The 21,718-nt window shown below is 44.9% G+C and overlaps 1 protein-coding gene across 1 annotated transcript; it reads left to right on the top strand.

The window, feature by feature from the left end:
• Positions 1–4,178: 4,178 nt before the first annotated feature.
• LOC113178509 (PRAME family member 12-like) lies at positions 4,179–6,793 on the top strand. Its single transcript, XM_077801546.1, has 4 exons — positions 4,179–4,465; positions 4,830–5,052; positions 5,134–5,411; positions 6,220–6,793. Exons 1-4 carry the CDS (start codon positions 4,179–4,181, stop codon positions 6,791–6,793), a joined length of 1,362 nt encoding a protein of 453 aa, XP_077657672.1.
• The last annotated feature ends 14,925 nt before the right edge of the window (positions 6,794–21,718 follow it).

The raw sequence follows: 21,718 nt of genomic DNA on the forward strand, positions 1-21,718 counted from the left end.
AGGTATCCTAAGGCCTAATGAACAGGAAAAATTGAATTTAACAGTGACTTCCTGGTGGAGGAACACTGAGAGCCACTCCCTCCAAACCCACCTTGTTCAAATGTGGCTCAATGAGTTTCAACATTGATTCCTAGTCATCTATTAATTCCCTCCAATGGGAGACTGGACCAACCAGGAAAAGTCCATCCTACTACTGAGAGAGAATCAAACACTATGTGATGCATCCAGAGAAAAAATCTTCATCCCAAGGGGGAAATATAATGGTACTCAAATCAACAGGCAGGAAGTGTGTCAAACCCTGATGAAGGGGAAGCAGGGTGCTGTGAAGGGAGGGTCCCTGGGCAACCCTGCCTGATGGCAGGAACTCTCAGAAACCAGTCAGCACCTACCTCAGCTGTGCATAAAATCCACCCCAACCTGCACCCCCCCAAACACTAGGAGGACACCTGGCCACTAGCCGCCTGTTGTCCTTGAACTGAGGCCACCCTTGGTACTGAATCTGTGGAGTCAGCGATAATTGATTCAAAGCTGCCTTTGACACCCTCTCTCCCTTTGCCTCCTGGATGGGGCTCTGACTCATCTTTCTTTAGGTGTCCTGCATTCCTGCCCTATTATGTCTGACTACACTTGTTCTTTGGAGAGCCACTGTCTGTTGTAAGTTAGGTTGACAGAAACCTGCCTCCTGCACCAAGTCAAGGGTGGTAAGAGAAGGCAGGGCTTTGGCATGAAGTCACCATTTCCAGCTGGCTACACACGGAAAAATGGCAAAGAAATTTAGAATTCAGTTGAGAGTCTAGATTTCAATTGTTGTATAGCGTAAAAAGTAATGAGGTCTCTGAAATAGCCTTAGCCCCACTTCACTGCACACATAGGAGATTAAATGTGGGTCATTTGTGGTAAGTCATTATGTGAAACAGATACCAATGATCATCTCAACCAACTGTAAGTATTAAACTGTGATGTGAACAGGGATATTTTCCAACAGATACCCAAGAAGATCATCATGGTTTAGATGCTGTGTCTCCCAACAGCTCACCTGTGAAGAGAGTGGTTTTGGAGGAGACATGATTGGTTTAAGCCTTAACCTTGTCAGTAAGTTAATTCCTAATGGGATTAACTGAGTGATAACAGGGAGCAGCTGGGGTGTAGCTGGAGGAAGCTGATCATTGGGGGTGTGTGTATATGGTGTGTATATTTTGTATCTGGCAAGGGGCCATGTCTCTCCCTCTCTATTCTCTAATAATGTGAGCACCTTCCCTCTGTCACAATCTCTCACCATAATGGTCAGCCTCACCTTGAAGGCGAGGGCCCAAGGAATGGAATCTGCTGTGTGTGCATTGAGACCTCTGAAACCATGAGTCCCCAAATAAACTTTTTCTCCTCTGTAGTTGTTGGGCTTGGGTGTTGTAGTGAGAGCATGAAAAAGCTGACTAACACAAAGACAGAACAACAAAGCAGAAATGAAATTCTGTAACTGCCGCCAATCAAACCATTTTTTTCTACATCTTCCCTGCAAGTCCTCCCCTCACATGGCTCATCATCCAAGCACTCCCTCTCTTTCCATCTCTCCTTCCTCAATTCCTGAATTACTTTTTACTCAGGCTCTTCAAATTTTCCTTTGCCTGTCAACTTCTCACAGCCTAAAGAGCCCTGGAAACTGCCTGGAGCAAATCTTGTCTGGGGGATGTGTCCTCGGGTCTCTGATTCTGCAGGAAGAATCTCCAGTTGGTGGCCTCCCTGATGTCAGAAACATCTGCTGTCCAACATGTGTCTTTCTCTCCCATTCCCAAGTTGCCCACAGTTTCCACCCTTGGTGGATTTCAGACTTTTCCAATTCTGATGGGGCATGTTGGCTCATGCCTATAATCACAGCAACCCAGGAGACTGAGGCAGGAGGATGGCAAATTTGAGGCCAGCCTCAGCAACTTAGTGAGGACCTAAGCAATTTAGTGAGACACTATCTCCAAATAAAAGCAAAAAATAAAAAGGGCAGGGGATGTGGTTCAGTGGTTGAGAACCAATGGGTTCAATCCCCAGTACAGACAGACAAACAGGAGAAGTCTTGCCCTAAGTCTAGAAGACTGATTCTACCCTCCTTGTCTGCTCTTCCTCTCTGAGTGTGCCCAGATTTGCTGCAAGGTAACTCGACACTTGTGTGACTGTTGTCAACATGGTTTCCATTCTGTGGTCTTCATAGATGACACTACTGTCTTCAAAAAGCTGTTTTTACTATGGAATTTTCGGGGGAAAAATTCAAATAATTTTGATATGGCCAAAGACCCCTTTGAAAGATATTTTCAGGTGTTGTTTTTTTCTTAGGGATTCAGTGCTTTTCTGTCTCACGGGAAGAACAGGAGGATCACATATTGACAAAACTGAGTCCACGGTGTGGAGTGCATGGAAGGACTCACCCCTGACCATCACACTCTCCTGGATTCTGCGCACTTTCATGACCATCGGATTTAATCAATCAATCTGGAGGATGAAAATCCAATCAGGATTAAGTGGGTGGAGATTGGAGAACCTGATCAGATACTTCTTTCTGATTGGATGTCAGTCAACCAGATGGAGGAGGAGGCGTAGTCAAAGAGGTCCATAAAAGCTTCTGTGGAGCCAGAAGAGAAACACAAGACTCCTGGAGCCCAAGGAGAACCAGCCTGGCCTGCTGAGGCTCTGAGAACCCTGCACACCTGGACAGATCCGGTAAGTCCCTCACTGCCCTGAGTACCACCCTGTTCCCGCCTCACCTGTGAGGATTCAGAAACAATGTTTTTCCTGTCTTTTCTCATGAACCAATTTAGAACGTGGATTTTGCCTCTCAGTGTAGTTTTACCTTGATCCGAAACACTAGGATTTCCACTTTGGCTTATGTCACTTTCAATTTTTTTCTTTCTTTCTTTGGTATGTGCTATTGAACTCAGGGGCACTCAAACACCGAGCCAAATCTCCAGCCATATTTTGTGCTATATTTAGCAACAGGGTCTCACTGAGTTGCTTAGCGCCTGCTCTTGCTGAGGCTGACTTTGATCGCATGATCCCCTTGTCTCAGTCTCTGGAGACCCTGGGATTATAGGCTTGTGCCCGCCCACCCCGCACTTTTTCTTTTTCTAAATTGTTGTTTTCTAAAGTTTATATGAACAATTTAATTTATTTACCCATTTATTTATTTGGGGGTATGGTGATTGAACCAGGGCCTTGTGCATGTGAGGCAAGCACTCTATCAACAGAGGTATGTCCCCAGCCCATCATTTAATAATTTTTACCTGCTGCTGAGGATCAAGCCCAGTGACTCACATGTCCTAGGAAAGTGCTCTTCCACTGAGCTCCAGGCAAATCCAATTTAAAATTACTTAACCAAGGAAGTGGATTGCAATCCTATTTTATTCTAATTGATTGGAATTCTATTTTCTGATAATAAAAATATTTATTTTGTGTGCCCTTAAAATCATGCTGTTTTGCTGGGCGTGGTGGCACACACCTGTAATCCCAACACCTCCAGGGTTTGAGGAGGCCAGAGAATTAGAGTTCAAAGCCAGCCACAGCAGCACCAGGTGCCGAACAAATCAGTGATATCCTGTCTCCAACTAAAATACAAAATATGGCTGGGGGCAGTGACTTATTGGTTGAGAGTCCTGAATTCCATCGCCAATATCTCCTCATCCCCCAAATTATACTTTAAGGCTCATGTAGTTTTGTAATTTTATAATTTGTTTAAACAAATTAACAAAAAGCTTCAAACTATCTCATTCAACAGTTCACAGACTCTGTTCTTCTGATCTATTTGTCCTCTTGAACTCCCCCCTAAGGTGGCAGAATCTCACATGTGTAACAGATATCCATGAGACTGTTGTAATTGCCAAGTGTTTTATAATATGGGCACATGCTTTATAAGTGCCCATTTAATTTTTTGAAATGAAAAATAACATCACCCATGTGAGGGAAACTCCTTTCTGAGCCACTGTAGTTATTGAAACTGAGGAGCCTACTGCATTAAGTCACAAGACACTCCAATTCCCATTTTATAAGGACAAAATAATAATCAAAGGCTTTCCCCCATTAAGGTTGGGGTGAGTTTTTGGACTCCCCAGTACCCCCTTCCCAGTGGCTGGCAATGGATGGGATAGTGGCCTTTTCCCTGGACCATTTTCCAGGATCCTTCTTCTTTCAGACTTCCCAGGATGAGCATCCAGTCCCCACCCAGGCTCCTGGAGCTGGCAGGGCGCCGCCTGCTGAGCAACAAGTCCATGGCGGTCCTGATTCTGGAGGACCTGCCCATAGAGCTCTTCCCACCACTCTTTGTGGAGGCCTTCAGCAGGGGACACACTGAGGTCCTGAAGAAAATGGTGCAGGCCTGGCCCTTCACCTGCCTGCCCCTGGGGGCCCTGATGAAAAAGCCACAGCTTGAGATGCTCAGAGTGGCACTGGATGGGCTGGACATGCTGCTTGCCCAGCAGGATCGCCCCAGGTGAGGGGGACCCTGGTGGCCTGGAAGGGAGCACCCTCGGTTCCAGGGAAGGGATGGGTATAGGCAGAGAGAGTGGTTGCTGAAGTGTGCTCCACAGGCTTCCTGTGCTGCCATCAAGGAGGGGTGGAGAGGCCTTGGCCCTGCTGAGCCCCATGTGGAAAAGGCTTCCAGATGTGGAGGTAGTTGTGGGAGCAGTGCTGACTCCTGAATGAGGCTGTACCTGCTCCTGCCTCAGTCTGTACAAGTGGTTGCACCAGGCTGGATTAGAGAAAAGTGTGACAGAAGGAAGAAGTAGACAAGGAAGCAGCAGCTAAGAGGGGAAGGAAAGGGCCTCAGGGCTGAGACTCTGCTGTGGTCCCCACAGGAGGTGGAAACTGCAGGTACTGGATTTGCGGATGGTTCCAAGGAACTTCTGGAGAAAGTGGTCTGGAGACATGGTCGATGCCTGCTCACCAGAGGACATTAAGAAAAATCGAACATTGAAACTTGGTCCAGCAATGACAGCTAAGCTGCCCTTGAAGATTTTCATAGACTTGTGCCTCACAGAAGGGCCCCTGGATGAATTCCTGACTGTCTTGTTCCTATGGGTAACACAGAGAAGGGACAGGCTGCACCTGTGTTGCAATAGGCTGAAGATCTTTGGGAAACCCACCGGCCACACCAGGAAGGTCCTGAGACTGTTGCAGCTGGACTTTGTCAAGAAGGTGGAAGTGCACTGCACCTGGGTGCCCTCCACCTTGGCTGCTTATGCTCCTTTCTTGGGCCAGATGAGGAACCTGAGGAAGCTGCTTGTCTCCCAGGTCCGCATGCCTACCCACACCTCCCCAGAGAAGCAGGAGTGGCTGCTCTCCCAGCTCAGCTTTCAGTTCCTCAGGATGGACTGCCTGCGGAAGTTCTGTGTGGATGGTGTCCTCCTCCTCGAGGGCCACCTGGAACAGGTTCTGAGGTGAGTAAGGGAAATGAGCTTCCTCTGCAGACCAGTATCAGTAAATATGAAAGAGCACCTACTGTGTGCCAGCCACTGACACTGTCATGGTGAACAAGGCACTGGAATGTAAATACCCCATCATCTGTTCCTGTTGTATCCTGAAGCTCCATCTCCTAACCTGTGTTAGAGCAAAAAGTTCAACCAGGGCTCATGGTCTGGGAAGTGACATCATGCTGGGAAGCCAGCTGATGTGGACAGGAGCTAGTGAGGGTGGGTGAGGTTCCTTTTCTGGGAGGCCTTTCCAGCTACAAGTTTACAAAGCAGGATAGAGGTGAGGACTTTGACCGAGGGAAGCCCCCACACCTGTACCTGTTCAACAAGGAATCTCTGTTTTCCTCCTTCTGGGAGCAGAGGAGCCCACTTCTAATTTCCTCCTGGGAAGGCAGATGGAGCTCCAGGAGATGACTCAGGGGTTGTGAGGGAAGAGCACTAAGTAAGCCCTTGCTGAGGGGACAGGGAGTGAGCCCTGCAGGAGTTAATCCCAGTGTGTTTTGACACATCTTTCCTGTATTTGTCATTGGGGCATGACTCTTCCTGACTTCCTGTGGCTAGATATGTGGCTTTCTGCTTGTCATTGAGGGTGACACTCATAGAGATGGAGGACCCACCTGGTCTCACAAGTAGTGGTGAAAGTTTCAGGTTGGAATGGAGTGACCTGAATGAGCAGATTCTACAAAATGTCAACCATATTCAGATGGTCATGGAGACATTGGGTTTAGGCCAATTCATTATCTCCCTCAGAACTAACTGCCTTGTTTCTCCTTAGGAACCTGAAGACCCCTCTGGAGACCCTCTCAATAACCAACTGCCCGCTCTCAGATTCCGACTGGAATTATCTCTCCCGATGCCCAAACACCAGCCAGCTAAGGCACCTGGATCTGAGATACATCAAACTGACCAATTTCAGTCCAGAGCCCCTCAAAATTCTGCTGGAGACTGTTGCCTCCACTTTGAACAGGTTGGACTTGGAAGCGTGTGGGATTGCAGACTCCCAGCTCCAAGCCATCCTGCCTGCCCTGAGCCGCTGTTCTAAGCTCAGGACCTTTTGCTTTTGCCGGAATCGCATCTCCATGTCAGTCCTCAGGGACCTGCTCTGTCACACTGCCAGGTTGAGCCAGTTGAGCATAGAGCTATACCCTGCCCCTCTGGAGAGCTATGATGCCCAGGGTGCCATCCACCTGGAGAGATGTTCCCTACTCTGTGCTGAGCTCATAGCACTATTGAAGGACTTTAGGCAGCCAAAGGTCCTTATTTTTGATACTGTGCCCTGTCCTCAATGTGGCCACATGTTCATCTACAACCAGGGCCTCATTCACTGTTTCTGTCCAACAGCTGCCTAGTTGGGTGTGTATAAAAAGATGCTCTCTACACAATTGAATGTATAACCAGGATGTAGAGGGATCATGAAGGAAACTCAGAGCCCAGCATTTCAGACACTGCCTGAAGTGTGGATGGGGAAAGGAATCAGATGCTGGGGTTACATTGGAAGGAAGCCCCTGAAGATTGGACCTTCTGCATAGAGCCATATGTGTCTGTATAGAGTCATAACAAGGGGCCTGGATTTTTAGAATGGGATTTTGGCTTCATGAACATATGAAGAAACTATTTTGTTTCACGGATAGTCCATCAATAAATAGTCTGAAATGAACAGAATCTCAAGATTAGTTCTCTGACATCTTCCTTGATGATTTTACCCAGTTTTCTGATTTTGACACTGAAATTCTCCAGGGGCTGATGTAGAAATACCACCAAGTACTTGGTGATCAATGAGGTTTATTCCCAGAAACTCAAAGCATCAAACTGAATTTAGGTCATTATCTGTGGCTACACTGTGGCATAATCCATGTAGGGGAACACAGGAGTCCTGGAGCATTCTAAGTAAACAGTAAAATTTCAAAAAGCCCTTCTTAGGTGACCTCAGTGCCACACAGACACTCAAGGTACACCCATCCTTGTAGGTCTCCACACAGACCTAGAAACTTTGCATCTTGGTCTTTGGATGAAATGAGAATAAAAGAGGGTCTTTGGGCCTCACAAAACCTTGCCTGTCATCCTGCTAACAAGTCTTTCCTGAAATCATGTAGTCATGGCCAATGAAACCATCCAAATTAGCTTTCATCAAAATAGTAGAATTATATAGGTAGATAACAGTTGCAAATGTTTCTAAATTAAACTTAATAAATAACCACCTTCTGGTGGGGGAGAAGGTTGCTCATAACTGACAGATCTTCCCCTAACACTTCCCATCTCTCCCTACCAAGAGACACAAGGTTTTCAATCAGCAGATGATCAGAGGATGAGTAAGGATGAGGTGGCTGTGGGCAAATGGGTGGCCCTGCCTGTGCTACCTGGTCCTAGACCAAGATCCCCTAAATGATGATTCCTGCTGAGGATTCATGCTGGTGGGATTATGCAGTGACCTTAGCCTTAGCTTCACATCCATGGAGGAGAAGGAGGTCCACCCAATCTTCTTTTGAATTATCCTAAATCTGCCTGTGTACATGTTCTAATTTGGGCCTGAAGGCTTCTCCATACACAGTGAACTAGAACCCAGTTGGATCTGTAAGCAGACTGCAGCTCACTCTTGGAACAGGTAGCAGAGTTCAAGTCCTACACAGCCAGCCCATCTGTCCCCCACACAGCGATCTGTGGGACTCACCCCTCTTTATGACACATCCTTTCCTCTGGCTCTACGTCTAACTTGCTTGTGTGGTGGGTGGGGTGGGGAGTTCTGAACAGCATTCATTCTGCTCTGCTGCTGGATTCTAGGATCAAATAAAAGCAAGGAAGATCCAAACTATGAGATGTGTCATCACTGGTTGTTTCAAGGGATTTCATGACCAAAAAGGGACTTGAAGATATTCTGGTGTGTCCAGACTCCTTAGATTGTATAAGGACTGAGAGCTGTATGTGTCCCCACACAGCCCTAGGGATAAAGCACCCAGACTGCTCTTTGAATTCCTCATCTTTTGACTCTAGGTTCATGTGTGCTGTGAGACAGCCCACAACTGTAGGATGTCATGACAAACAGGACTGGGTGTTTAAGGGTAGACGAATCAGAAGGGGACTGGGTTCTACTCTCTGTAGTGCTACTGAAAGGTGCAAATTCCTTTGTGCATCTGCATAAAAAGGGTCTATATCCCCTTCTGGAATACTGGCCAATTTTCCCTGTACAATCTAGGGACTCAGAACCCATGCTTTTCTACAAAAATGAGTGAACTTCAAAAAAAAAAAAAAAAAAAAACTGAGGGCCTTGACACATAGCTCAATGGTAAAGCACTTGCCTAGCATGTGGAAGGGCCTGGGTTCCATCCCCAGAACCACAAATGTATGTGAACAAATAAATGAATAAGTAAATCCAATATTGATGTGACTCGAGGGGGAAGTTTTAATTTGAAGAAAATTATCTAACTGTGAGGAGAACCAGAGCCCATATGAACACAATGAAATGCATTCTTTAATTTGAATGGTGGTGAGCCTTTCTCAGAAACACTCTTGGTCAGGAAAGTGAAATGTTTTCCTTAAACTGGCAGCTGTCATTTAAGATGGCCATCCAGGTGCTAACCAAGAACCTTATAAGTACTAAAGAGAAAAGAGACAGTTGGAAGTTAATTGTTAGAGACACAGCAGAGACTCCTAAAACCTACCCATGAGAACAGGGAGGGAGAAGCACTCTTTGGTTCCTCTACAAGATAAAGGGTGTTTGGGGGAGGGATTGGCACAGCAAGGAGGCTTCAGAAGTATAAGCATGCAGAGGGAATGTCTGTCATTAGCCTGTCATGATTAAGTGTGTTTGCAATGCTTAAAATTAATCTAGAATTGTTTGATGTGAATTGATTATGTCTATTTCAGTGCCTAGCATTAAGGATTGTCATTTTCTTACTAAGACCATATAGAGGGCTGGGATTGTGGCTCAGTGATAGAGCGCTCACCTAGCATGGGCAGGACATGGGTTCAATCCTCAACACCACATAAAATAAAGGCATGGTGTTGTGTCAATCTACACCCCAAAAAATAAATATTAAAAAAGGACCTATAGAGTGAAATTGCATTGAGTATTTTGAGTGAATAAAGCACCTAAAGGGGCAGAGGCACGTGGACATGCTTTATTTCTCCCCTGGACTGCATACATTGCAATTTTGTCTCCTTGTGACAGGTGTTTTGAGACCGGCTTCTAAATCCCAAAGCTGAGGTCTGGAAGTGTCCTTTAAGGTGCATGATGAGAGAAGTGAGAAGGCCTGAAAGCAGAGATAGCAGATGCTCACTCAAGCCATCTGTCCCTGGTATCATTGCCCCATGGGATGGTCCCCCAGGACAACTCAGACCCTGTTTTAAATGTGGTCAGATGGGTCACTGGGCTTGTACATGTCCCAAGCCTCATACTTTCTGGATTTTTGTCCTAAATGTCATTAAGAGGGACACTGGGCTGTTCAATTCCCCGAGCACATGGGGGCCCCCTAGCCACCTGGCCCTTTGGGTTCCCCTTTCCAACTCTTAGGACTGGCTGCAGAGGACTGAAAAGATCCAGGTCCCCATCACCCAACCACTACCATCACTCCAGGGAAACTCAGGGTAACACTGCATATGCCAGGCAGGCCCGTCTCCTTCCTCCTAGACACCAGGGCTACATATTGAGTCCTCAAGGTGTTCTGGGGGCCGACTACCAACCCTTACAGACACCTAGCCTTGTTTGTGCTTGTGGCTCTCTAATTTTTACTCATTCCTTTTTGGTCATTCCACAGTGTCCTGTTCCCCTTATGGGAAGGGACATCGTCACAAAATTGGGGACTGTGCTCTGCTTCTCCCCTCATAGATGCTTCCATGAAAACTTACCTGCTGCTCCCCTGACCCTCACCCTTACCTTAGGACCATCCCCTATTCTGTTGGCCAGTACCTTCCCATGACCCGCTTCTGAGGTGGACGTTTCCAGTCCTTCTATCACCTCACACCATGAGCCCATTCACATCTGTCAAAACCTCCTCCATTTTCTGCTCAATCACAACACTTGTTCTCCCTCCTTGCTGATGCTGTCCCTCTCTTTGCAGAGCAGACTTGATGCTAACAGAATTTCTCTCCCCTCTGAGGATTTGAGCTGGTTTTGACCCTGGTCTGAGGGCCGAGGACAATGTCCACACACCTTTTTCCATTCACCTAGGGCTCTTCTTCTTTATCCACACACCGGCTCCCATGGGGAAGTGACTTTACCCTTCTATTCCCCTCCTCCTCCCAAGTCTACCCCCTAGAGATGGCAGTGACAAGTCTCCTCTTGAGACACAAAAGTTAACTTAGATCTTGGCCCAGCACCAAGATTCTTGAAGTTCTCATACCTTCTCCTTCAGAAGTTTACTGTGAGTCTTGGTTCAGAGACGGCTCCTTCTTCTTTTAGGATGGAATTCGTCAGGCAGGGTAGGCAATAGTCTCTCTAGCCTCAGTTGTGTAAGAGCCTCCACTCCCAATATCAGCAAGGTGAACTTGTTGTCCTCATCAGAGCCTTCACTTTGGCAAAGGGAGCTTCCCTCAATGTCTACTGCCCCTTGAATTACATTTAGACTGAACTAAACTCCTTACTTGGCTCTTCCTCTGTCACAGGCCATCCCAAAGAAGCCATTCAACACCTCCTCTTTGAGCTTCTATATGGACAGCTCACCTCCCTACTCAGCTCACCACCCTCTGATTCTCCACTACCCCTTGCTCCTCATCTTTTCTGGCCCCTTCTTGTATACACTAATATACTTCTTTGGTAATACAGGGATGTTGTTCTGGCAAAGCCAATTCTGCCTCTTCTTTTTCTCCCACTCTGTCCCCTGGTGACCTGGTACTTTTACCACTCCCCAAAGCCTGCTGCCTCCTCTCAATCCTCTGCAAAATGGACTGGACCCTATCAGGTGTCATTCTTATCACTTGTTTGGTGGCCCACCTTGAGGGCATCCTATATCGAGTTGCTAACCCCCATTTAAAACAGTCCTCACTGCCCTCTTATACTGTGAGATGCACAGGTGTTTCTTTTTTTTAATAGATTGTAGTGGACACAGTGGCACACATCTGTAATTCCACCCACTCAGAGGCTGAGGCAGGAGAATTGTAAGTTCAAGTGCAACCTAGGAACATTAGTGAGACCCTGTCTCAAGATAAAAAACAAAATGACCTTTGATATGGCTCACTGGTCAAACAACCTTGTGTTCAATCCCCAGTTTCTCCAAAAAAGAGCAGGTTAGGAATTGGTTCAGTGTGTAATAGGGGCTCACTTGATGCACTTTTACATATCTCTTGTAGCTTTGAAACTTACATTTTTCTCCCCCAAATCTTCTTCATTACCTCTTCTCCATGATCTTCTCCTTCCTGGTTTCTCCTTTCTAATGTCATTTTCTCTGAAACTGCTCTTTTAAAAAACCTGTTCCTGCTGATCGGCAGAAACACAGCCTTTGGAACAGGAATTCCCTCATTTCCTACTTTGCTAGCGAATTAACAAACATTCTTTTTCTTTTTTCTGAATAGTGTTTACTTTTTATAGGGTTGTCATCAGGGATACTGAGTTATTAGCAACCATGGTATAGCTCCCTTGGGTTCAATCTCCAATACTAAAAATAAATAATCAAGCAAGCAAGCAGGATCAGCATACCTTTCCCTAGGCCATTGGCAATTATTTCTAATAATGTCCCCATGCTTGCCTTCCTGGCTTTAAAGGATTTTAAACATGTTAGGTTCAGGACAGGCTGAGTAAGCTGTCTGCAGGGCATGCTAAACAAAGTTAGATGCAGGGTGACCTAGCCACTCCAACCCTTCTGTCTTGTTCTTTACCACCTGTTTGCTTCAAGCCCAAATGCCCAAGCCCCTGCTCAAGACTGAACACTCAACCCCCCCTTGTGCCAACAAGGCAGCTTGCAGACCCAGATACCCCATTAGATTTTGGCTCTAAAAAATTCACTCCTGCCAGGCCCCTCTCTCTTGCTCTTGCTTTCTCTTTCTTCTCTTCCTTTTGTTCTCCATTGCTCTCTTTTTCTTCTCTTTCTCTCTTTTCTCCTCTGTTGCACTTCTGCAATGAAGATCTCTTGGTTTCTCCAAGTGTTGTAGTCACTTTCCTTTCAAAACACATTCCTACAGCCACACACTCCAAACTACTGCCATCAGTTTCAGACAACTCAAGGAATCCAAAACTGGTTGTGTCCTTGCTGAGGATGTTGATCACCTGTGAACAACTGTGTACTTACAGGTGAAGCTAATGGTGAAAGTTTTCCATCAAAATGACACTACTCCAACACAGCAGAGCTGGCAGGGTGCTAGGAAGTGGGAATCCTGGACCACAGCTGCCTGCTAACAAGAGCCATAACAAAAGACTCACAGAACCACAGCCTTATGCAAAATCTGTTAGAGTCTGTAAACAAGTCTGGATGGTGCCTGGCATTTTGCCAGAGGGAGTGGTTTGTGAAGTAACTCCAGGGAGCCATTAAGTGTGGAGATTCCTTATTGGTTGACTGCTGTATCTAGTTTATGTTAATTAAGATAAGCGGTGTGGAATGTATATACACCCCTCCTTTCCTACAATAAATGGCTCCCACTCTCCCACTCCCACTCCTGCTGTATCAATCTACACAAGTTGCTCGTCCCCCCCCCCCGTTATTTTGCTGCAGCCGGAATGTGGCAAAAATCCACCACAAATTGTTCATAAAAAATATTTTTCTTTAAAATTTTTTAGGTACCAGGGATTGAACCCTATGGCCCTATACCATTGAACCACATCCCCAACCCTTCCTTATTTTTTATTTTGCAACAAGATCTCACTAAGATGCTTAGGGCCTCACTAAGTTTCTCAGGCTGGCTTTGAACTTGCAATACTCCTGCCTCCACCTCCTGAGTCTCTGGAATTACACACATGCACCACTGCGTCCCACACAAAATTATATTTTTATAAAAAGACACCCTTCTCAGCAGCTGCTTGTCATCCTGGACCAAGGCCACCCTTGTTACTGCATTGTTGCAGCCAATGATAATGGTTTCAAAGCACCTTATGTGGCCTTTGAAATCCTGTCTTCCTTTGCCTCCTGGATGGGCCCCTTGACTCTCTTTGTTTGAGTATCATGCATTCCCTATGCCTTCTAAAGACAGTGTTTGGAGAGCCACTCTCTGTTGTTACCTGTGTGGCAGAAACATCTACCTGTCTCTAGTTCCAAGCACCAAGTCAAGGGTGGCAACTGAGAGTGACACCTTGCCATTTCAACCCTCTTGCTAAGCTGCCTTAAGAGATGCCTCAAAGCAAGAAAAAGATAGACAAGTCAAATTTGAAGGCTGGGATTCAAATATTCCTCAGCTAAAACCACCATCTAGGTCTTAAAAATAATCCTAAGCCTGTTTCGACTGCAAACATAAGTGAAACAAATATGGGTGATTTCTGCTAAACACTTAAGAAAAAGGCACAGCCCAAACCAACAAAAACAAACAAAAAGGACTCTCTGGGTATAATCACAGCCACTCATGAGGCTGAGGCAGGAGGATGACAAGCTCCAGGCCAGCCTGTGTAAGATAGCAAGACCTATCTCAAATTTAATAAAGGGATGTGTCATGTGTGACTGCACATATGGTGTGATGCTACATCGTGTACCACCAGAGAAAGGAAAAGTTGTGCTGAAATTGTGTACAGTGAATCAAAATGCATTCTGCCGTCATATATGCCTAATTAGAATAGATAGATAAATAGATAGATAGATAGATAATGAAATAAAAAAGTTCTAGTTACTTGAGGTTCATTATAGAGACTGTCATTTACTGAGATGACTGAAGAGAGTGGAGATATGGGGAACGGGAAAGAATGTTTTGGTGATTTGAGTTTTACAATATGATATGGTTTATCAATTTTCAAAGAATTAGAATAAAATTGCACTGAAGCTAAAAATAATAATAACTAAAAAGGGCTAGGGGTGGAGCTCGGTGGACAGCACCCTGGATTCAAACCCTGGAGCTGCAACACCAACACACACCAACAAAGATCCCTTTTGCATTTTCCCATAGGCACTTGTGTCTGACAGGTTGCATGAACATGCTCAACTTTTTAACTCTGATGCTCCCCAATTCCTGATTGTCTGTTACTAAAACTCTCTCCTTTGATTATGCTACAGAGAATTCCCTTATGGGCTCAAGAGACATAGAAACTGATTAGGGTTGATGCAGCCTGGGAAATATCCCACTTTGGGAAGAACTCAAAAGGCTCCAGGTGACATCCACCATGGAGACAGGGACAGATGCCTTTGGCCCTGTTTCTATCTCTCGTGTCCCTAAGAGCCCACCATTCACTCCTAGTGTTCACTCAGGTCTATCTTTCTTTCCTTCCTTCCTTCCTGTCTCAGTACAGGGGATGGAACCCAGGATGACTAGGTGAGTGCTCTACCACTGAGCTCCATGCCCAGTTCTTTTCATTTTTTATGTTGAGACACAGTCTTGCTAAGCTGCCCAGGCTGGCCTCAAGAGCACAATCATTTTGCTTCAGCCTCCTGAGTTGCTGCAATTACAGGAGTGGAAACCTGGATCTCTGTGGTTTTTATCTAGTAAACATATATATGTTGTTTGTTTTTCTTTTGTTTTGTTTGCATGGACAATGAACCCCCAAGAATGATAAATTCCATTTTTCTTCCCTAATGCCAGAAACAGTTTAAAACCCTTATTGGGGAATTAAGGCAAAAGTATCTCAAGCAGCAGCAAGACAGTGGAATTCCACCGGGGCAGTACCAGGACATTCTCAAAAACTATACTGTGTCTGACACGTCAGTGGATATTAAGAAACAGGCCAGGCCAGGCCTGGTGAGGGCATGCCTGTAATCCCAGAAGCTGGGGAGGCTGAGGCACGAGAATGGCAAGTTCAAGGCCAGCCTGGGAACTTATAAAGACCCTCAGCAACCCAGGGAGATCCTGGCTTAAAATACAAAATAAAAAATGATGGGAGGTAAATCCCCAGCAAAAGATAGATGTCGAAAGAGAAATAAAGGTCTGGGGATCAGTGACTTGGACAACATGTTTCGGTGATTGTTAACAACTTTGTTGGCCTCTAGGGCTTGGGATCAACTGATGGGCAAACTGGCCATAATGACTGAGATGGCTGTGATCATGTCTAGCTCTATCCCTATGCTATGTTTTGGTGCAATTTATCCCTCAAAGCTTCAGGTATTGGAAGCTTTGTGTGTTCTTAGAAAGGAATGGTTCTCCTGGGATGCTGAGTCCATCCTTCTGAGAGTTGTTTACAAGCCTGACGCTGAGTCCTGGGTTGTTCTTTGGCTTCCTCCCACAGGCCATACCAAGGGGGATTCCAGATTTTGGTTTTGTATCTTTCAGAACTGTTAGCTAAATAAATCTCTTTTAAAAAATCAAAGCCTGTCTCAGGTATTTCATTACAGTAACAGAAAATGAACTACAGTACCAATCATCTGAAGGGATTCTTTTGTAGGAGAAATTTTACCTCAGGTAGGAATCTCTAAATTGGAAAATTCACTTAATAATATTTTAGCAACTGTTACAAACAGTTTGAACCCTTTGAATTGCCTACTAGCAGTGCAGTCTGAGAGGGATTTGGCCTCAGGCAGACTCCAGAGAGGAAGTGATCTCTTTGTCCTGCCGTTCATCAGGAAGGAGTTTGTGCCCTAATTAGTGAAAAGTGATGTTTCTGATAAAAACCTAAAAGTTTTTAAAGAATAAAGGGGTTCTTTTCATGAGATGAGAACATGCTCCACCATTGACTTATTCAGTTGGATAAATCTTGGTTCCTGGGAATCTTCATCCAGAGAAATTTTGCAGTCCGAGGCTATTATTCTCCTCATAGGTATGGTGCTTGCTCCCTGGTGCAATGCAATCTCTCAAAGGTGTTAAATGCTCTATGGCCATGTACCATGGTGCACACCTATAATCCCAGCAACATGGAGGCTGAGACCGGAGATTTGAAGGTTTCAAGCCAGTCTGGACAACCTAGAGAGACCCTGCCTCAAAATTAAAAAAAAAAAAAAAAAGGCTGGGGGTATTTCTCAGTAGTAAATTTTCCCAGGTTCAATCTCCAGTACTACACACACACACACACACACACACACACACACACACACACATACATGATCCAGCAGCCACATGCATGCCAAATGATTGCCATCAAATTCAGACAACTGAAGGGAGCCAACGGTGACCATGTAATGGCTGAGGATATTCCATGACCACAGTTTACCTGCTAATGATGCTACTGTAAAACTCTGCAGAAACAAAATGAATTTATTTGTACCAAAACCTGACAAAAGTGGAGGCAGGGGACCATGCAAGAGAAGGTCCTTAAGCTTGATATTTTGATCAAAGGAACTTTCAAGAGGACTCTGCCAAAACCACATAAACACACACACACACACACACACACACACACACACACACACACACACACACACTGCTTCCAAACCCCAGACTTTCCAAACAAGATCATAAGATTTTATCTTGGCTCCCAAGAGATTAATAAAACACAGAATGGGACCTGCAAACTCCAAGGAATGCCAGGAGAGCCTTTCTTCTGCACTCCAACTGAGATTATTATGGTTCATTCTTAAGCACATTTGGAAATTGGTGGACAAATGATACCAAAGATAATTCAAAAGGGTGATAGCTTTCATGTGGAATGTTCCAGATGAACAATTGCCAAATAGCTGCACTCTAACAGGTACATTTTAAGCCAGGTGAGATGAGCCATGCATGTAATTCCACCTTCTCAGAAGGCTGAGGCAGGAGGATGGCAAGATTCATGCCAGAATTGGCAATTTGGCAAGCCTGTTTCAAAATAAAACAAAATGGACTGGGCAGGTGGCTTAGTGGTAGAGTGCCCCTGGTTCAATGCTCAGTCCTAGAGCTGTGGGGAGTAACCTTTTATTATTTATTGATTGATTGATCCTAGGAATTGAACTCAGGGGCACTTGACCACTGAGCCACGTCCCCAGCCCTACTTTGTATTTTATTTAGAGACAGGGTCTCACTGAGTTGCTTAGTGCCTCGCCTTTGCTGAGGCTGGCTTTGAACTCAAGTACTAGTGTACTTGAACACAGGTTTCTGATTTTTTTTGTTTGCTTATATATTTATCCATATATTTATTTATACTTTTCATGCAAGGGTGAAAATCCAGGTTCTTCTGAATGCTAGGCAAATGCTCTACCTTTTTAAGTTTTAATTCAAAATAATGTGTGGTGGTACACACTTGTAATCCCATGTACTTAGGATGCTAAGGCATGAGGATCTCAAATTTGACCCCAATCTGAGCAATTCAGTGAGAACCTGTCTCAATAAATAAATAAATAAATGAATGAATAAATAAATAAATAAATAAATAAATAAATAAATGGGCTGGGGATGTAGCTGAGTGTTAAACCCTCCCTAGGTTTAATCCCCACTGCTAGAGAAAATTAAAACTAAATAAAATCACCACCTAAATATTCTTTTTAACTGAACACCTAAACTATAAACTTTCTGCAAAAGTCTAACTCCCAACAGAAAATCAGAGGTCTGGAGCCTGGAGATGAGAGAGCCAATGCCTATTGAACAGACAAAATTGATTTTAAAGTGACTTCCAGGTAGAGGGAGACTGAGAGCCACTCCCTCAAAACCCACCTGTTGTTCAAATGTGGCTCAATGGGTCTCTATATTGATCCCTAGTCATCCATTAATTCCCCTCAGTGTGGACTGAACCAACCAGGACAAGTTCATCATGGCACTGAGAGACAATCAAACACTAACCAAAGAATGGATGACTCAAGATGCTTCAGGAGAAAAGATCTTCATCACAAGAGGGAAACATAAGTGGTGTCCAAATCAACAGGGAGTAACATGTATCAAATCCTGATGAGGGGGAGCGAGGGTGCTGCAAGGAGAAGGTTGGTGGGCAGCACTGCCTCGTGCAACAACTATCACAAACCTGTCAGCCACAACCTCAGCTGTGCATAAAACCTACCCAAACCTGTACCCCCATGTTTTCTAGGAGGACACCTGGCCAGTCGCTGCCTGTTGTCCTTGAACTGAGGCCACCCTTGGTACTGAATCTGTGGAGTCAGTGATAATTGATTCAAAGCTGCCTTTGACACCCTGTCTCCCTTTGCCTCCTGGATGGGGCTCTGACTCATCTTTTTTTGGGTGTCCTGCATTCCTTCCCTATTATGTCTGACTGCACTTGTTCTTTGGAGAGGCACTGTCTTTTGTGACTTAGGTTGACAGTAACATCTATCTGCCTCCTGCACCAAGTCAAGGGTGGTAAGAAAAGGCAGGGCTGTGGAGTGAAGTCACCCTTTCAGCTGGTGACACACAGACAAATGGCAGAGAAATTTAGAATTCAGTCAGAGACTAGACCGCAAAAGTTGTGGAGCCTAAAAAGCAATGAGGTCTCTGAAACAGCCTTAGCCCTACTTCACTACACACATAGGAGATGAAATGTGGGTCATTTGTGGTAAGTCATTATGTGAAACAGAAACCAAAGATAACCTCAGCCAATTGTAAATATCCAACCAACATACAATTATGTGATATGAGCAGGAATATTTTCCAACAAGAGACCCCAAAAGACCTTAATGGTTTAGATGATGTGTCTCCCAACAGCTCACATGTGACAATGTTTTTGAGGAGAAATGATTGGTTTATAGCCTTAACCTACTCAGTGAATCAATCCCTGATGGGATTAGTGATAAGTGGGGGTGGGCAGAGTGTGGCTGGAGGAAGCTGATCATTGGGGTTTGTGAATATGGGTTTATATTTTGTATCTGGCAAGTGGCCATCTCTCTCTCTCTCTCTCTCTCTCTCTCTCTCTCTCTCTCTCTCTCTCTCTCTCTCTCTGCTTTATAATGATGTGAGCCACTTCCTTCTGCCACACTCTTCCACCATGATGTTCAGCCTCACCTTGGAGGTGAGGCCACAAGCAATAGACTGCAGTCTCTGGACTGAGACCGCTAAAACCATGAGTCCCCAAATAAACTTTTCCTCCTCTGTAGTTGTTGGGGTTGGGGTTGTAGTGACAGCATGAAAAAACTAACACAAAGACAGAACAACAAAGCAGAAATGCAATCTGTAATTGCCGCCAATCAAACCATTCCTTCTACATTTTCCCTGTAAGTCCTCCCCTCACATGGCTCATCATCCAAGCACTCCCTCTCTTTCTGTCTCTCTGTCCTCAATTCCTGAATTATGTTTTTCAGACTCTTCATATTTTCCTCTGTCTGTGTACTTCTCACAGCCCAAAGGGCCCTGGAAACTGCCTGGGGCCAAGTTTCCCTGGGAGATGTGCCCTGGGGGGTCCCTGATTCTGAAGGAAGGCTCTCAGGTGGTGGCTGTCCTGAAGTCAGGGACACCTGGTATCCAAACCTGTATCTTTCTGTCCAACATTCCAAGTTGCCCATAGTTTCCACCCTCTGTGGATTTCAATTTTTCCTTCTGGTGGGGCATGGTGGCCCATGCCTGTGATCCCAGTGACTCTGGAGACTGAGGCAGGAGGATGGGAAGTTTGAGGCCAGCCTCAGAAACTTAGTGAGGACCTAAGCAATTTTGTGAGACCCTGTCTTAAAATACAAAAAAAAAAGAGAGAGAGAGAGAAGGGCTAGAATGTGGTTCAGTGGTAGAGCACCAATTGGTTCAATCCCCAGTTCAAACAGACAAACAGGACAAGTCTTGCCCCAAGTCTAGAAGACTGATTTCACCCTTAGTGTCCATTCTTCCTCCTGAGTGGCCCTGATCTACTGCAGGGTAATGTCACACCTATGTGACTTTTGGACAGCTGGTTTCCATCTGTTTTCTTCGTGGATGACGCTAGTATCTTCAAAAAGCTGTTTTTACTATGGAATCTTTAGGAAATATTTTTTTAAAAAATATTTTGGATATGGCAAAGATATCACAATGATATTTGGGGGGGGGGGTTTGTTTTTTCTTACTGTAGGGATTCAGTGCTTTTCTGTCTTCCAGGCAGGAACAGTAGAGTCACATATGGGCAAAATTCAGTCCACCATGTGGAGTGCATGGACGGAGGCTTTTCTGGCCCTCACTCTCCCTGATTCTGACCTCCTGAAAAAACATGGGATACAATCAATTAATCTGGAGAAAGAAAATCCCATCAGGATTATGTGGGTGGAGATTGGGGAATGTGATTAGATACTGCTTTCTGATTGGATACTAGTCAAAAGGTGGAGGTACGGGGTGGTCTGGGAGGTCCATAAAAGTTTCTGTGGAGCCAGAGGAGAAACACAAGAATCCTGGAGCCAAAGGAGAACCATCATCACATGCTGAGGCTCCGATCACCCCGATCACCCCACCTGGACAGATCCCGTAAGTCCCACACCTCGCTGAGCACCACCACATCAACTCCTCACCTGTGCGGATTCAGGAACAATTTTCTGTTTTTTTCTCAATTTAGGACTTAGGGTTTGCCTCTCAGTGTGGTTTTACGTTTATCCTGATCATTAAGATTTCCACTTTAGTTTATGTCTCTTTCAATTTTCATTCTTTCTTTTTTTTTTTTTTTTTTTTGTTCCAGGGATTGAACTCAGGGACACTCAATCACTGAGCCACACCCCAGCCCTATTACGTATTTTATTTAGAGACAGGATCTCACTAAATTGCTTAGCACCGCTCTTGCTGAGGCTGGCTTTGCATGCATGATCCTCCTGTCTCAATCTCCAGAGCCCCTGAGATTATAGGCTTGTGCACGCATGTCCCGCATTTAAAAAAATAAATAAATAAGATTACATGGACTGCATTCTTTTTTCTATCTATTTATTTGGCAGTGCTGGTGATTGAAACCAGGGCCTTGTGCATATGAGGCAAGAATATACCAACTGACCTAATCCCCAGACCACCATTTATTAATTTTTATGTGCTGCTGAGGATCAAACCCAGTGCTTCACACATCCTAGGCAACTGCTCTTCCACTGAGCTCCAGCCCCACCCACTTTAAAATTACTGAAGTAGATTGCAATCCTATTTCAATCTAATTGATTAGAATTCTATTTTCATTTTTTAAGGAAGATTTATTTATTTATTTGTATTTAATATTTAATTTTTAGATTTAGGTAGACATGACATCTTTATTTATTTTTTTTTATGTGGTGTTGAGGTTCGAACCTAGTGCCCCAAGCATGCCAGGCGAGTGCACTACTGCTTGAGCCATATCCCCAGCCCTGGAATTCTATTTTGTGATAATAAAAATATTTACATTGTGCATCCTTAAAATTATACTTTTTGCTGTGCTTGGTAGCACATGCCTATAATCCCAGCAATTTAGGAGGTTGAGGAAG

Source organism: Urocitellus parryii, chromosome 8, assembly GCF_045843805.1.
Source record: "Urocitellus parryii isolate mUroPar1 chromosome 8, mUroPar1.hap1, whole genome shotgun sequence".
Lineage (NCBI taxonomy): Eukaryota > Metazoa > Chordata > Mammalia > Rodentia > Sciuridae > Urocitellus > Urocitellus parryii.

What these genes read in the sequence shown, in the direction of transcription:
- LOC113178509 (XM_077801546.1), top strand. Translation starts at nt 4,179, where the DNA reads ATGAGCATCCAGTCCCCACCCAGGCTCCTGGAGCTGGCAGGGCGCCGC. An exon ending in GCCCAGCAGGATCGCCCCAG is followed by an intron (nt 4,466 to 4,829) that starts GTGAGGGGGACC and finishes TGGTCCCCACAG; the next exon opens with GAGGTGGAAACTGCAGGTAC. An exon ending in TGACTGTCTTGTTCCTATGG is followed by an intron (nt 5,053 to 5,133) that starts GTAACACAGAGA and finishes CACACCAGGAAG; the next exon opens with GTCCTGAGACTGTTGCAGCT.